Source organism: Anneissia japonica, unplaced genomic scaffold, assembly GCF_011630105.1.
Source record: "Anneissia japonica isolate Jap-2015-1 unplaced genomic scaffold, ASM1163010v1 scaffold287756_len632865_cov181, whole genome shotgun sequence".
Lineage (NCBI taxonomy): Eukaryota > Metazoa > Echinodermata > Crinoidea > Comatulida > Comatulidae > Anneissia > Anneissia japonica.
In genome coordinates this window covers 156,277-173,360 of record NW_022693589.1, presented here as the reverse complement: position 1 = coordinate 173,360, position 17,084 = coordinate 156,277, and the positions used below count along the sequence as shown (strand labels likewise).

Sequence of the window (17,084 nt, the reverse complement as noted above, 5' to 3'; positions counted from 1 at the left end):
TAGGGTCAATTTTCGTCGGAAGGTATCAAGATGATAAACAGTTTCATTGGACTAAATTCTTGCTTATGTTAACCACCTGCTTACCTAAGATTATACTGACACTGGTTTCAAATGAAATAACTGACAACTTTGGTTGTATCAATGTATTAATAAGTACAGTACATAAATCTATGTCACAAATACGTATGTAAAAATGCACAGGGACATCACGCTGTTTTTGTTTTTGTATTTTTCTTGAAATCTCTATGCCTGATCACCATCATCATACACGGTATAATGGATCCCAGCAGGATCCCCTCCCCCTAAACGTTCCAACCTGTGTGTTTCATAACAGATTTTTTTTCACCTGTCTGTTCATTGTATACGGTGATGCCGTGTGGTAAGGGGTACAGCAGACGACACGAGTATCAGAATTTTGAATCTAGTTTTAAACGATGGAGGGAAGAGGGCCAAGCCAAAAAACAGGAGAGAATCAAGTTCAGTGGAAATAAACGCATCATTTTATGCACGTCACTGATGTTGAATACGCATAGAATGAAGTGATTTCAAAACTTTGCTTAAGGTAGGACTATTACATTTTATTTTATTTTATTTTATATATAGGATTATTATATTTTGTATATTTTATATTTCTGATATTTTTTATTAAATTTAGAAAAAGGAAAATTGACATTAAGTATTACAGTGGTATACTTTATGATTGATGAGAGTGTAGGCTTGTGTGTGACAATGACAATTTTACGTTTGGCCTAGGCCTATATTCAAATTTCTGAATAAATATTATGTTTCATTATTTTATTTGAATTTGAACTTGTAAAACCAAATGCTGCCCTCTTTTTTCATACAAAACTGGTGGCGTGGGAAGATCTTTTGAATTCTTATTATATCTCTATGGTTGAGAACCCACTGATTTCCGGTATGATCGATGATGATGATGGAGTTAGTGATTGGTCTTTGTAATCGCTCCGCCTACTTTTACACCAATGGCCATGCTCCTTGTTAGATCAATCGGATACAATATCTTCGCAGTCACAATTTCAAAACTTAATCTCTGTTGATGTTCTTGAACTTCAAAATCGAAGGTGGATACCAATCCGTAACTTCGTCAAAGGTAATGCTAGTATTATTGTACTGATTGCTAGTCCGAAATTATGAATAATTTGTTAACCGCAACCTCAATTAAGTTAGGCTAGGCCTAGGCCTGCATGTCTAGTAGGTAGGCCCAGCCCAGGTCCTAGACCTAGGCCTCTCTATCTGCCTGCCCTCAAGAAAGGAGGACTAGCCAGAGCTTAGACCAGGCCTAGGCCTACCTGTCCAGCTGTAGGCCGAAGCTAGCCTACTGTAGTACTAGCTATCTCCCTGGCCTAGCCTAGGCTAGCTAGGCCTAGGCCTACTTCTTAATTTATAATGTATTAAATATTGATTTAGAAACTAGGCCTAGGAATCCAGGACTAGGATGCATTTTTCACCAAGCCGCAGCCCAGCCATGCCGGGGACCAACATACCCAGCCATATGTAGATTCCTAGGGTGGTCAAAGCCTAATTTTCGGTAAAATTTGCCCGGAAGTCTGTAGGCTCCAGGGAGTTGCTGTATCAGTTAAATTATTTTGGTGCTCTGCTATGTCTGTGAAGTTGGTTCTAGGCCTAGTTCTTTCTTTTATTCAAACTAAATTAAAAGGGACAGTCGCAAAATATTTTAAAATGTATTTTATATAGTATTTTGGTCATTTTTCTTGTATAGATAGAATATCCTTGACCCCTGCCACCATAGTTCTGTGATTTAATTTGCATATTCACTTTTGAACTTTACAAATGCCTTCCCCCAGATGTGTCGTGTAAGTGGAAATATTTCGGCGTAGTTTTTACCATGGATTTATAATGATGAATCACCGACCTAACAGCCTGAATTTGACGGAGAAACCGAGTGGCAGTCAATATGGCCGCAAGGTTGTTAAGTTACCGTTGCCAAAGAAGAGAAGCAAAGCAGTACCGTTATCAGAGCGGGTAAGTACAAAAATGAATGAATAAAGATGAACCTAAATTTTCAAGTTATTTATGTTATTTTTTTTTATTGTGGTTGATATTGAATTGTCACATCGCTGTTATTGCTATTAGTATTACATTTATTACATTGTACATCTTGCAAAGGACCTCATGATCTGTAACCGCAGGGTAACAAGGGCTGCATGGAGCAGTTAACTGGCGTAACCCCCTACTCTCCTCAAAAGATGTACAGTACTGGGTTCTTTAAAGTACACACGATGAGCCAATTGTGTACACTGGTCCTACAGTTAATTATAGTCCTTATTCGATGCAGTATGGAGACTTTAAAAAGCAGGCAAGAAGTAGGAATAATACCAACAATGAAATGGTGGGGGAGGGGGTGTCGTCAAAAAATCTTCTCAAAATATGAGTCGTCTTATACGCGGATCGCCATATACGTGAGTATAATATACAGTAATTACTTATTAGATATCAATAAAATATTTTTATAAATAATATTTATAATACTAATTTAACATATAACGGTAACATTATATTTGATAATTATAATTGATAGATTAATAAAATAATTGAATTGGTTAGTGTTGGATTTGTGTTCATTTTACTACAAGGGTTTAGCCAGAAAAACGAAATAAGCCATCCAAAATGGAAGCCAGTGGGCGTGGCAATGAGCCGATGGGCGGGCCACGCCCATCTTTGGGAATCCCCACCGAATATTGGTACGAAAACATCGCACATTCAATCAGTAAATGTTGCTTTTATCAAATGTAAATATGATTTAGCTTTAGTTTAATATATCATTTGATAGATTTGAAGAATATTGCTATTAAAGTAGACCCTAATTAGTCTATTAGATATCAATAAAATATTTTTATAAATAATATTTATAATACTAATTTAACATATAACGGTAACATTATATTTGATAATTATAATTGATAAATTAATAAAATAAATTGAATTGGTTAGTGTTGGATTTGTGTTCACTTTACTACAAGGGTTTAGCCAGAAAAACAAAATAAGCCATCCAAAATGGAAGCCAGTGGGCGTGGCACTGAGCCGATGGGCGGGCCACGCCCATCTTTGGGAATCCCCACCGAATATTGGTACGAAAACATCGCACATTCAATCAGTAAATGTTGCTTTTATCAAATGTAAATATGATTTAGCTTTAGTTTAATATATCATTTGATAGATTTGAAGAATATTGCTATTAAAGTAGACCCTAATTAGTCTAGGTCAAGCTGATTAGGCCAAGCCGTCCAAGCCATCTTGGTAAAAGTGGCCGTCCTAAATAATTGTAGGCCGTCCAAGAGACGGCTGGATCGCTCGCTGGCTAAGCCTATGCTTTACTATTTTTAAAAAAATTATTTTTATTTATTTATTTTTTTTAACCACAATTATAAATAAAAATGACTAACACTAGCAGATCATTACACATTATGTGGTAATAGTCAACAGTATTTATTATAGGGATACCCCATCCATGTAAATATCTAAATAATCAGGCCATTGATTAATATTGCTGACTATTGTTAAAAGCTAAACACGCTCAAAAGGAATTCCACAATGATGTGGGATATAGGCTTTGTTAAAAAGATTGACTTTACTGAGATTGTTAGTCATTGTCATACCTATACGATTGATATTCATAACAGCTGCTTATCCATGACTTTATGTAAATCACTGAACAGTAAAATATTTTACCAACGTGGTAGGTACTTAGCTGTATTGATTGCATTTTCAAAATAAATTTTGTATAATATTAATACTCGCTTGTTATAGCTTTTGCTGTCATGACAGCTACGTTTAGTGTCTGATTAATTCTGGTCATGTTAATACTCCTTTTACTTACAAATAAAATGAAATATCACTGGTTAATTAATGAAATAAAAAATGACATAAAACTAAATTGAGAAATATTGAAAATTTAAAGAATGTAAGTATATAAATTATAATGGTATCTAAATAAATTTTGATTTAGAAATTCATGAAATTCATGGTGATAAACACAACCACATAACTTCAACCATTTAAAAAAATTGTTTTTGTTATTTAACATGAAGTATTATATTATTTAATCTTAAAAACAAATTGCTTATTATGGAATTTTGTCCCTAATTAGGCAAAAAAAAAAAAAAAACTCCACCATTGGATATTTTTGTCTCTTCCTGCCTTATCGAAATATTTTTTAAAAGATTGGATATGGAGTACCGTATTAAAACATCTGTCTTTTAAATTTAGACGACATTAATACAGTAATCTGCCGATTACATCACGATTGGTACTCAGATTGAACTTATGGGTAGAATGAAGATTGTACAGTACTGTGTACCATTAACAATGACTACTGTACAGCACTTTTCAATGATATTGATGAGATGTATTTTCCATACAGATATTTATAATTTATCTGTCTTTAACTGACAGTGAATGAAATGAACAAACATGAAGATGACAGTAATTGGAATTTATAATTATTATGTTGATAAAGTTTAACATTCTTCAATCAATTACACTCACTACTAATTGGGTATGTTTATGACATACCACGATGCAGTAGAGTTATTTATACAGGTGAGGTTTAATGAGTTATCAGCAAGCTTGTTTTTAATGGTTTTAGGATGGTGAATATTACATTTCTGTATTCAAAATAGATAAGGCATTTGAAATGGTATGTTGTACACCTGTACATGAACAATTTTCAGTTACATTATTTACCAAAGAAAGTGTACTACATGCTACAGTAAGATATTGACATCAGGTTGTTGATAATTATTGGCATGAACATATTACAATTACATAGAACAGCCAATTTCTCATTAATATTGCATTTTACAAGCTAGAGTTCCTTCCAAGTTCATTTATTTTTTTAACAGCAGTGAAGGCTACCACAAAAGTATAATACATACTCTAAGTATTGAAATGCACGCCATCGTGTTAGGATTCAATATTTCAACATTAATTATGTCATCATCAGGAATACTAACAATACAAGGCATTTTTTTCCTGGAACAATATAAGAATACTAGCTAAAAATATCAAAATACAGATTGCATCTGAGCAATAAAAATATGGTAAATAGATAGAGCTAATCTAAAAATAAATCTATAACAATTTTTTTGTTTACCATCAAATCTGTATGTTATCTTTATAGAACACACTATACTGTAATTAGCTAAATGTGCGTCAGTCTTACAGGTAATTGATACTGGAGCCAGATTTTCATAATAGTGTAAAACTGGTTTCAGTGAACCTGAAATGTTTCTTCCGAAGGTATATTAATTACAATAATCAATAGTTATGGTAATATTAATAGTGAGAGCTTATTGACAGGTGTCAAGAATGAGGAAATGTACATGTGGCAACAATTTATATTTAGTAAATTGATGGGCCCTGAACATGTGTATTATATGTATGATAATGCAAAATATGAAAAAAATATCATCAAATTCATTTTTGAAATTATTTGCTCATTTGGAATAGCAAAAATTATCCAGATTCATATTCAACTTTATTTGTGCAATATGCAAATAGCTGTGGTATATTTTTAGATCATTAACATTTTATAAAAAACATGGAAACATAAAAATTATTGCGTTTGAAAATTGTTTACACATAACTACAGCGAAAAATGATAGAAACACTTCAGTCACTGAAAGGGTTTTATTATTTATAAATGTTATCTCTGTATAAAAATCAGGGTACACATTTTTTGAATTGATAATTTCTATGCTCAAATTTATAATTTGTGGGTTACTGCAAAATGAGCAAATTAATTTCAAAATAGGTTTTTTTTTTTTTTTCATTTTCAGGGGACAGTAGTAGCAGTGTTTTTAGTGGAAGAAAATAGAAAATTTATCTGTTCTACAGTACTTAACTGTATGATGAATTTATTGAATATCTCAATCAGTTAATTATTTCTTCAATGTCAAGGTTCATGGGTTCATGATTATTTTATCAAAGTGCCATTTAAATTTGTTCCAAACTCAGCCTCTGAAAGAACAGAGTAGCTATTGTTCATCTATTTTCCTTTACCATTTTATTAAAGGTTAGGTATTTTGTTGGGATACTTGATTCACAATGCTCGATTAACTCAAATAACAAGTCTATAAAGTTGGATTTCAGGAATTCTCTTTCTGTACGAAAAGGAATTATTTAATTGGAAAATCAACCTAAAATAGTTGTTTGTATGACATGTGGTTTATGATCATATGGTGTGAGCACACATGTGCAACTCATGACATTACAAGCAAATTTGAAAAATTGTACACGAATCCCCTCTGAATATATACTAGCTAACATTGGGGTAATACGAACATGGATGTTATTATCTTGCAAATGTACAAATTTAAGAACTTTCATGAGTTTTGCAATTTCACATTATTACTTTACATTAACCAACACAATAATTACTGTTTGAAAATGCCGCCAACTACTGGTTTTATTTTATTTTACACCCAAATAAAAAAAATCTAATTTTACGAACAAATTGAAGAACAAAATATTAAAAACTAAGTATTCACCTACAAGTAGTGGCAATAGAAATTATTACATAAAAATCTGCTCTTTATAAATGATTAGAAAGACAAAATATAGAAACCACAATTTACCATTGAAGGGCAATTTATGAAGTAACATCATGGAGAGGGAAGGTACCCTGTACGGTACCTTATATCAGTGTGATTCAAGGGTCATATAGAATTTTTTCTGAAAGTTCAAACCACTTTAGCAATTTTGATTTGAGTCTCATGGGTAAAATTAAAGTCATATCTATGAGTAGAATAGCTTCCTGTAGATCATTTCATGTTCTGAAACATTTTAGAAAATAATTATAAAGAACTTAGAAACAAAGTTGTATTTTGAATCAGTGTGGTAACTTCAGGACACATAAGTCTAAAGATTTTAAGTACTTACACCATGAAGTCTGGTACCAATGAAATCTCTCAGTGAATAATAAAATAATATTTGAATAATAGAATTCAATATTTTTATACTTGGTAATTTTTTTATTTAGTATTTATAAGGCCAAATTAAATTGATTGCTAGTTAATTAACTTCGTGTCCTCACCCTCATGAAATTTTGGAGCTTCATTAAAAATTGACTACTATTTAAAAAAAAAAAAAAAACATTCATTTTCCATCTGAAAGACTGTGTCTAGCCTAAAACGGGTGAGAACATAAAGCTGGTTACTCACTGTGTGCGATGGCGACGCGACGAAGAATGCACACGAAGACACGGACCGAACGGATCGTCTTTTTAATGAGGATCGGTTCCGATTGCCACTGACAATCAGCAGGCGGCATTGCGTCGTCTATCGCTCGTCTGAAGCAAATGTGGATTCGTCGTGCGACCGTCGTATTACGCAGTGAGTGTCCGGCTTAAATGGCAGAAATATATTACAAAGATTCATTTTATTTCCTTTATTTAAAAAAAACAAACTATTTTTACTGTTTAACATTATTATAGGATAGTAAAAAGCAAATAGTAAATACCATCACCAAAAAATAATTTCAAATCCCAGATGTGAAACTAACAATTAATTTTATTTGGCCTAAAAATCAATTTTGGAATTATATTGGGTTTTTTTCTATATTGTAGTCAGTATTTTTTTACAAAAAGTATTTTAAAGTTTGATAAAATAATATATTCTTGTTAAATGTTGTAGGCCTATTGATTCCTATAGTATTCTTTTTGATACTAATTTATGAATGTTCGACTAATTAATTTACAAAGCTGTTTGTGATCAGCTGTGCATTATTGATAAGGAAGTGCATATTTATCCAGTACAGTACTGTCATACTAATGGCTTTTTGTGATGATTAGTGCGGACACACTGCAACCCTAACCTATTATGGATAGGCAAATTTGAGCTACTGTAAAACATTTTGTATCAACCTAGAATGTATAAAATGAAGCTTAGGTTCACTCTGAAATCATTATCTATAATTTATTAAATTCAATTTATTCAAGAAAACCTCTGGGACGGAGAAGTAAAAAAGAACAACAAGGTACAACAAAAAAAATTCATTAAAATGGACAATTTCATTATAAGAACCACAACAATAGAGATAAAAAAAACATGAAAAAAGTTTACAAATTCTTGAAAAAGACCAACAAAATTTAATAGGTGACTATGAAACATCCCCTCTTCCTCATATAAAGTTTCCCTCAGATTGGCACAATTATTATAAAGCTTGTCATTATAACTATACCGTGATGACGTATATTAATAGGAATCACAATCTGCACTTCCAGGTTTTAATGTGGAAGCCTATCTGTCAAATTCACGGAGGAAATTTATGCTAATTTACTTCTTGATTTAATACTATGAATCATGCAGTTTATTTTCTAGCCATCTCTCCCTTCAGTGTTACTTAAGGCGCGAGCATGCACGGTTGAGTTATTTTGATAAGAGCGGATTGGGGGATTACAGTAACTCCACGATATTTCGATGCCCCATGTTTTTCTCTGGAGATTTTTAATTAGCACTTTTCCTGTTAAATGTCTGCTTACTGTACCTAGGATTTTTGTTTCCTTTTATTTGTGTCTCAGATTTTGTACAGGATTCTGATAATCTTGAACCATAATGGTGCGTACTCTATAATTCACAAGTGTTATAAGAAAAAAACAATGTCCTAATCATTTTTAAAGTGTTAATGTTTTTATTTTTCTTTTCAATTCGGATTGAATAGAAAGGAGTTTTCATTTTTCAGAGTATCATAAGAGATATATTTCAATTAAACATTTTCATATTTTTACTTTCGTTTAGGTAACGTTGGAACGTGTACTTGGAGTAACGGTGAAAGATGGATCAGCCCTTGCTTGCGATCCAAACACAGGTCTTATTGCCTATCCGGCCGGGTAAGTTCAGATCAGCTGTTACTTATTCAGTAGCACAAACCATTTTATTTAATAAGCCTGTTGAATACTTTTTATGTAGACAATGAGTATTAATATGTAAATTGACATGGCAGTATGGCCTTTATATACTGTAACTATATCCTGCCAGATGCAGCAGAATGCAGGCATCCCAGGCTGGTTAATGATTGCTAGTTCATCAGGGTAGCCTTCAACTAAAATGGGTTCTGTCAAAAAACAGTCTGCCTACTGTCAAAAGTTTATAAAGCATACAACTGCATTCATATCAGATCCGAACCAAAATTCAGACCTCGTTTCTCATGCACTGAATGCCAGCGTTCTTATTCTTACACATTGATCCAATTTTATAGTCACTTCGGTGGGCTTTCTGATTAAAAAATTTGGATTCGGTGTGAATGTACTTTACTGAACATACAGTATTAATATGCCTGTTATAGTACAGTAGTCCTGCTTAATGCAAGTCAATAGAGAACGTTTTGTAAATATTTTTAAAAATTCTACCTTTGTGCACTGTATTGTGTATAAAACAACATTATTTATCATATCATAAAAGAAAGAAAACATATTGATTTAATTATTATGTTTAATTATTGTCAAATAATAATTTGTTTTGTTGTTCTATTAATATTATTATTGTACATAATAGATGATGTAGGCCAACTATAGGAACATCGTGTACTGTAAGAATAGACCACTGTCACTGGTGACAAGGGGCTTAGAAAGAAAAACAAATAGGCCGGCCAAAATGAAGCCAGTGGGTGTGGCACTGAGCCGATGGGCGGGCCACACCCATCTTTGGGAATCCCCATTGAATATTGGTGCGAAAACAACGTACATTCAATCAATAAATGTTGTTTTCATCCAACGTGAATATAATTTAGCCAAATAGTTTAATGTAACATTTGATAGATTTGAAGAATATTAAGAATTTTCTAAAGGTATACCAGGCCCAATTAGGCTAGGCCGAGATGATTAGGACAAGCCATCCAAGCCGTCACGGTAAAAGTGGCCGTCCCATAATAGTTGGCCGTCCAAAAGATGGCCGGACGGCTCTATGTGTTCCTGGTCAAACTATTTAAGCATAAGTCTGTTTAAAGGTAAGTGAAACAACACCGATAAACAACAATAAATTCTTATTAAACATTAAACAAAGATATTGCATACAGTATTTAAATTAACAGCTACTGTTCTTCTGTTCTTTTTTTTTAATTGATTTCCTGTGGCAATTACTAACTTATCTGAGATTAATCAGTGTCCCTTTAGTTTAAATAATGCTTTCATCTTGCAAAGAAGATCTTTGGCATGAGACGCAGTATACAATAGCCAGTGACAGATTGTAATAATAGGAATTACCTATGAATTATCTAATATAATGGACATTTAATCTGAAATCTAAAAGCTCTATTCATAATAGTCGGCCACTCTAGTCTTACCATTCCTAACTAGCATTCAAACACTGTCTTTGGCTATAGTATAAGAGGACAAGTCCAAGGCCCCATGAAGCAGTTTACTTGTTAGTACCTGAATACTACTAATATTCAATAAGGGTCATCATGGCCTGGCTAAAGTTCAGTTTGGTCTTGTACACAAGGCTCTGTCCACTCAAAATGACCACTCCAACTTCATGTATTCTGCAAGCTTGGATTTGTTGTCATGGGAACCAGCTACCCTTGGACAGATAATCAGTACTGATTGAAGGCCAACACAAATTTAGCATTTCTTCCCAAAAGGAGTGCTGGCATTAGAGTATACTGTAGGATAAGCTAAGTGGATAAGCTAAACAGTAAACTGTTCCAAGAGAATTACATTCATAAGTAAATAGCATATTTTGTATCATAATGTTTTTAGCTAGCAATTGTAAAGAAAACAATCGTCTTGAACACCATCTGACGCATAACAAAATATCCCCCTCTAAGGCTGGTAATAATATAAAAATGTGTCAAAAAAGGTTTTATAAATCTAAAATGAAAATAAAATGTTTCAATATCATGTCTTTTTTGGAACTTGATAAGTCCCTACGATCCTGATTTATTGATTATTTAAAATTATAATTATACACAGTGTAGTTTTTCATCATCTATAATATTGTACTGTACCTTATATCTACTCACAATTTTGTTATTCAACAATATTCGAATGCTTTCATATGATTGTTCATTTTAGGAAAAACTAAATTATAAAATAATTATTCTACTGTGTATACTATGCACAGTAATAATAACCATCCTGCCTGCCTTCGTCCCCTGAGCACAAGTACAGTAGTTTTATCATAGTCATGTAGTTCACAACATTTTGAATTAGATTAGTCAAGTCTTAAGGATACCTGTACTTTTTCCATTTCTTACTGAATTTTTTTTATTAGTTTATCACCCTTGCTTCCATGTCTTCTATGGTACTGGAAAAAAAAAAAAAAATTTTCCCACACTTTTTAAAATTAAATAGTTAGTATATTGTTTATACTATCTCAATCATGTTTTACTTTGAGTATCAATGCACCAGCAAAATTAAAAATTAAAAAAAAACCTTTATCCCACATCACTTTTCCAGCCTGATAAACTAATAATATTTGTTATATATAGGGCCTAAAAGTCAAACCTATGAAACTGTTTCTGTAAAGGATGTATTTTTGTAGAAGGACCTGTTTAGTAGTATTCTTTGTTGATAGTAACCGTAGTTGTGTCATTAACTGTGAATACATGATGCACTGTTAGAAACTGTTTACCTTTTAAAGATTTGATTGTGTTTACTGACCTGAGCACAATAATCCTAAGATAGAAATACTATGAAAACTGTGGCTTACAGTAGCTCTGGAGGCACTCATCCATATCAACCACTTTGTAGGTACTTGCAGTTAACCAAGCCGTCACATGGATTTGTACTTTTAAATGATAGCAATGTAGATCAAGCTTGTATCCAGGAGGGTTCAAAGAACCCTTCTTTTCCAGAAATGCCCTTTAAAATCATTTAAAATTTAACCAAACCATTTTGGGGCAAAGAGGTGGATGTGGACTCAAAGTGCTCTTTTGTGAAGAATTAGACCCCTTCCCCTCCTTCTTTAAAAATCCTACATACAGGCTTGTAGATTTCAAATTGCTTTGGTCCTTGTTATTCCATACACCTGGCTTAAAAATTGTTAAAACAGAATTTTGCTATATTAATACATGTCTTCCTCCAATTAAATACCACTTTTGGGACCAAGGTTTTCATGGTGTTTAGCAGCCTTGCTCTTTTTAATTAGAAAAATTAATATAAAATTGAAAAATAGATGCTCATTTCATGGATTCATATACGTTACTCAGATTGAAATAAATTTCTTATTTATTGATAATAAATTGTAAAAAAAATTAAAAGAATCTTACAGAATTATATTGATTAATATATGTAATTTAAATTTTTCGATAGATGATTGTCAAACTTTGTAGTAAAAGAATAATTCCAACTAAAAGTTATTGATTAATTAATGATAGTGACATATTAATAAACAACAGCTGATTCAAATAGTGATATTCCATTTATACAAATTGTCTTAGATTTTAACTGCTATTGTGAATTTAATTTTAATAATGTAGGCCTATTGATCGTACAACTGTTGACTACAGTATAAAATGATAGATAGCGACACTAATTGTGTACAGTGGATACTTTACTTTTTATCCAAGTGCTGCCCTAGTTGCCCTTTTGTTTCATTTCAAACGTTAATCTGCCGATTTCAATTAAGTACTGAATAAAGTCCACAGTTGTCTGGGACCATGACAGATGATGTAGGTGATATAACTACAGTACAGTATTCGGTTTAATTTATGTGCTAATGTATTAAGGGGCCTAAAGGTTGTGTAGGACCATTACCTTGGACTGGCTTGTGGGCTGGTGTTTACTCCTGCCAAGTCTGCAAAACTGTCAAATGTCGAGATATAGAGTAGGACATGATATTATTTAGTCTTGGAACTCATTAGGAAACAAATGCATCACAAGTTCAATAGTTCACATAAACCGATTTGCAGTGACCATTTTTGTTTACCTGTATTCTTTACCGCCCTTGTTTACATTGTCTAATATTCAAACTACAATTTAGTACCAACAATATAAAGATCCCAACCAGATATTTTTACCAGTAACTGTTCATGTTTTAATTTAAAATTAATTTATGAATACTAGGTACTTATCCAAGTAAATAGTCAATGACAAATCATACATCAGATCAGACCATTACTGACAATCAAAAGACAGCACTACATAGAGTTTAGTCTACAATATGCGCTATATAAATCAACAATTATTATTATTATTACCACTAAAGCCTGGCGCTTATTCTTATAAACTATGTTCTGCAAACACTGGCAGGTACCCCATCCATTCTAGTACATACTTTGTATTGATTTTAAAGATGGATGTTGATTTCTATTGATTAAGCATTCATCACTCGGTAGGATGCCTTTTTGTTTTGATGTCTAACTGCATCATAATTAGTGATTTTTTTTATGCATATTGGGAGTATGAATACAATTTAGTGTTAGTTGATTTGATAAACTTAAACCTAAGGTTTAATTACCATTTTCAATCATTTAAAAATAAGTCCAACCTGCTAGTTCAAATAATATCCTGGGCATTTTATGCTGAAACACCGGTACTGTAACTTAAAATTGGGCATAAAACTGTCATTGAAATTATACCCGGGCTTATACCCAAGGAACTATGAAAATGTATTTAAGCTCAATTAAAAAACAGTAGTTTCTCCTGAAAAAAGAGAATTAGGGCATTCTTCTTTTTTTTTACTCCGAGATAGCAAATTCAAGATGGTCGATGGGAAACAGCTACCCTCTCACTTTTATTTACCAAGTAGACACATTGAAAGCAAACAAAAAAGCACTATATGATCTGACATGATTCATACCATCTATTTCCAACCATAAACGATCGAGAGAGGAATTTTACTGATTTTTCATACATTTGTAAAATAAATGAAATTGAAATAATAAATTAAACTAGTAATTTTTTTATTTGGCCTAGAAGGTTTTAAAAGAATACAATAGGCAGTATTGTAGGTTATTTGAATATCAATTTGATATAAACAAATTCTGTGCTATGTAATGTTGTTAATGTTTATAGGGATGTCAGGTACAGTTGCTTTGTGCTGCAAATGTTGTGGTGTGCCATTTACCGCTGGAGCAATAAACAATGTTAATTTATTGTACGTTACTCATGATGTGTCCCTGGACAGACACTGTATGCACAGTTCTGTGCATGGATTCATTATCCCGTTATTACTTAGATTTGCTTTGGACTTCGTCCACAATAAATGAATACTGTTTAGATAATTTTGTGATGACAATCAACCATGCAAGGCAAGATAAAATATACACATTATCAGCCATCATAGGAATACATAAATTTATGTAGTTAGTTCCATAATTGATGATAATTCCATAATAAAATAATTATTAAATAATGAAATGTTTTGGCATTTTATTACATGCATGCAGGAAGTCTAAAAGTGTTTTCCATTTCAATAAACATTTTGCTGACATTGAATGAAAGTACCTCAAGGTTGTTTACATTACATTGTTCTATAGAATTATTAATAATAGGGTATCCTGGTCCTTGGATTTTCTAACAATAAATTGTTACATTTGTAATCATACACACTTCAGCGTGGTTTCCATACAATCACTACATGCTACCACAGATAGCTTTCGGTGATGTTGATTGCTCAATCGGATTGGGGAGCCTTCCTGATTGCGTCAGGGACTGTAGCTAGGCAACAAGGATTGCACTGAAAAACACGGTAGCGACAGTGTAGCGATTTTAAGGAAACCAAGCTTTAAATTCAGTACCTAAGTGTAGTGATATTAAACAGGTTTATTTTTGTAAATTTATGTTGGAAGATATAGAGTACAAACAATAAAAATAATTTAAAAATCCTATTCTATGTAAGTACTGTATAGGGCCTACTACAATTTTTTTTTTTTATAATTTGTATTTTATGTCTTGTCAACTGAATCTCCCAAATATATTTTTGAAAAAAATAAATCTTATATCTGTTGCTTTTAAATTTTCAAGTACAATTTATAATAAATTAATATAGTTTGATTACATAAAAGCATGTCCAAACAAATTGTAAAGAATGTAAATATTGACAGGTTTAATATATTCACTATGAACAGAGGTCTGTCTAACCATGCACAAGTGTAGACTGCTGCTACCCACAAATCCATGTTGCCTTGCATCTGCCATTTCTCTCTTAATTTTTTTTTTAATGTCTTCCGGGTAGATGCAAATTGCAATCCTCTCTCTGGTGTTGATGAAACTATGAAATCCTATCTCGAGGGGAACATACATGCCTACCAATTCTTCATTTCTGGCACACCAAGTCTTTGGCCCTCCCCCACATGCTGAATCCTGGTACCAATGTAAAAATACTACTTGTTTTTGGCACCTCAGGGGTCCCAAGAGTACCGCGACCCAAAGGGATTCTCCGGAAAATCGGGATGGCCTCTCATATTCCCGTGGACTGGAATTGATCTAGAAATTAACCCATCTCATACAGATTCATGATATTTGATCTGTTTTTATAGTGTTATTATCGTCATCCAGAATTCAGTGCTGGTGGGTACAGTGTCACCACACGCAGCAAAATAAAGTTAGGAGCATTACAAAACTCATCCAGATATGGATGGAAGTGTCTTCTTCCGACGTGCGACCCCTGGCACCCCCACGTCTCAATCCCTGATACTATCTTTTTTTTATAGCACAAAATTCACTTTCACTACATGACTTCTGTGTCAGGTAAAAGCCTGGTGAAATTTGCTTGATCACTAATTAACTGACCTACTTTCTTAATTATAAAGTCAGTGTATTAATGTGTCATCTCCTGAAAATTGTAATAAGTAATTTAGCCTTGAGTCTTGATCTATAATTTATGCTTAGCAATTACTGTATATTAACAAGTTCACTGCATTTGCAGTTAAATATAATTTAACATAATTTTAGAATGAAAGAAGGAGGAAGATTACTAGCAATTGACACAAGGTACAATATATTTAATATTGATTTCTCATAACAGGGGCGGATCCAGAGAAATATCTGAGTAGGGACCATGTGACGTGTGAAGCAATATGCAGCTTAAGGGGGTGCAGTAATACTTGAGATCAAATTTTGTAAACAAGGGCATAAAGCTTATGAACACAATAACAATGTACTATTCCTATACAAATGTTTCTAATGTAGTTTGTGTATAACAAAAAGCTGAATGCCAGATAGTTTAGGACTGTTGGCCTAATTCAGGAATCTAGAAAACTTGTTTAAAGTGGAAAAATGATTGGAAAGAAAAGTAAAGAAAAACAAGTCTGGTACGTGTATGATTTTGTAAAAGCTGCATGTGAAGCTGCCAACTTAGTGATACCATGAACTTGTGGAACTGGCACATTCTAACACCCTGATAAATTAGTCTTTAATAAAAAGGTGTATTGTGTTTTTTAACATGCACAGAGCCACATTGGACACATGACCAATGGTTTTTAACCAACTCTTCCTAAAAGACGGTGTGCTATTGAAACTTACATTTTAACCATGCAGTTGAAACACAAGAAGAGCCACGATATAGATTGAATTGCACACCAAAATATAGCGCTAGGTAAAGTAATAATGGAGTAATTACTCTCAAAATACAGTATACTCGGAATAACTAGTAAATGATAATTTTATATTGTTGGTATTGTATCTGTCATGGCAGGAACATCTGGACACTTCTGTGGTTGTTATGCTATAAATTGACAATGAGTATGAAGGCTAGAAACTATCACTGCCGAAGACTGCGATAGTCATAACAAACCCAGTCAAAAAAGTAGTTGTATTGTTCAAAACTAATGTAGTAATACATGTAGTAGAGTAGTGGATCTACTGTACAATTCTGGATGCATCTCCAATTTAGTTCCCTTCTTATTAGAAACTGTAGGGGTACAGTATGTAACTATATGTATTGTTACATAAAGTTTACTGTTAGATATGGTACTATATCAATGAAGTACCAAAATTTAAACAAGTGAAAAGGAAAAGATTAAAATTTTAGCTAAGGATATTGCTTATAAATAAATGTATTTTTTAAGAATACTATTTAATTTTGAAGTTCTTTTTTTTAAAACAATTTACAACAATTTTACTGTACATTCTCCACTTCATAATATTTACTCTTTTGATTTTA

The 17,084-nt window shown here is 32.6% G+C and overlaps 1 protein-coding gene across 5 annotated transcripts in view; it reads left to right on the top strand.

Moving 5' to 3' along the window:
- Positions 1–902: 902 nt before the first annotated feature.
- The window catches only part of LOC117100813 (mitogen-activated protein kinase-binding protein 1-like), a 65,167-nt gene continuing 48,985 nt past the window's right edge, over positions 903–17,084 (top strand). For 2 of the 5 annotated variants that reach the window (XM_033240630.1, XM_033240629.1), the window contains exons 1-3: positions 903–1,111; positions 1,827–2,004; positions 8,778–8,869. In XM_033240630.1, coding sequence (XP_033096521.1) covers positions 1,879–2,004; positions 8,778–8,869 — 218 coding nt within the window. In that variant the 5' untranslated portion in view covers positions 903–1,111; positions 1,827–1,878. Of the gene's footprint in view, positions 1,112–1,826; positions 2,005–8,441; positions 8,598–8,777; positions 8,870–17,084 lie in introns of those variants that run through there. The other 3 variants (XM_033240631.1, XM_033240628.1, XM_033240632.1) reach the window with 2 other exon arrangements.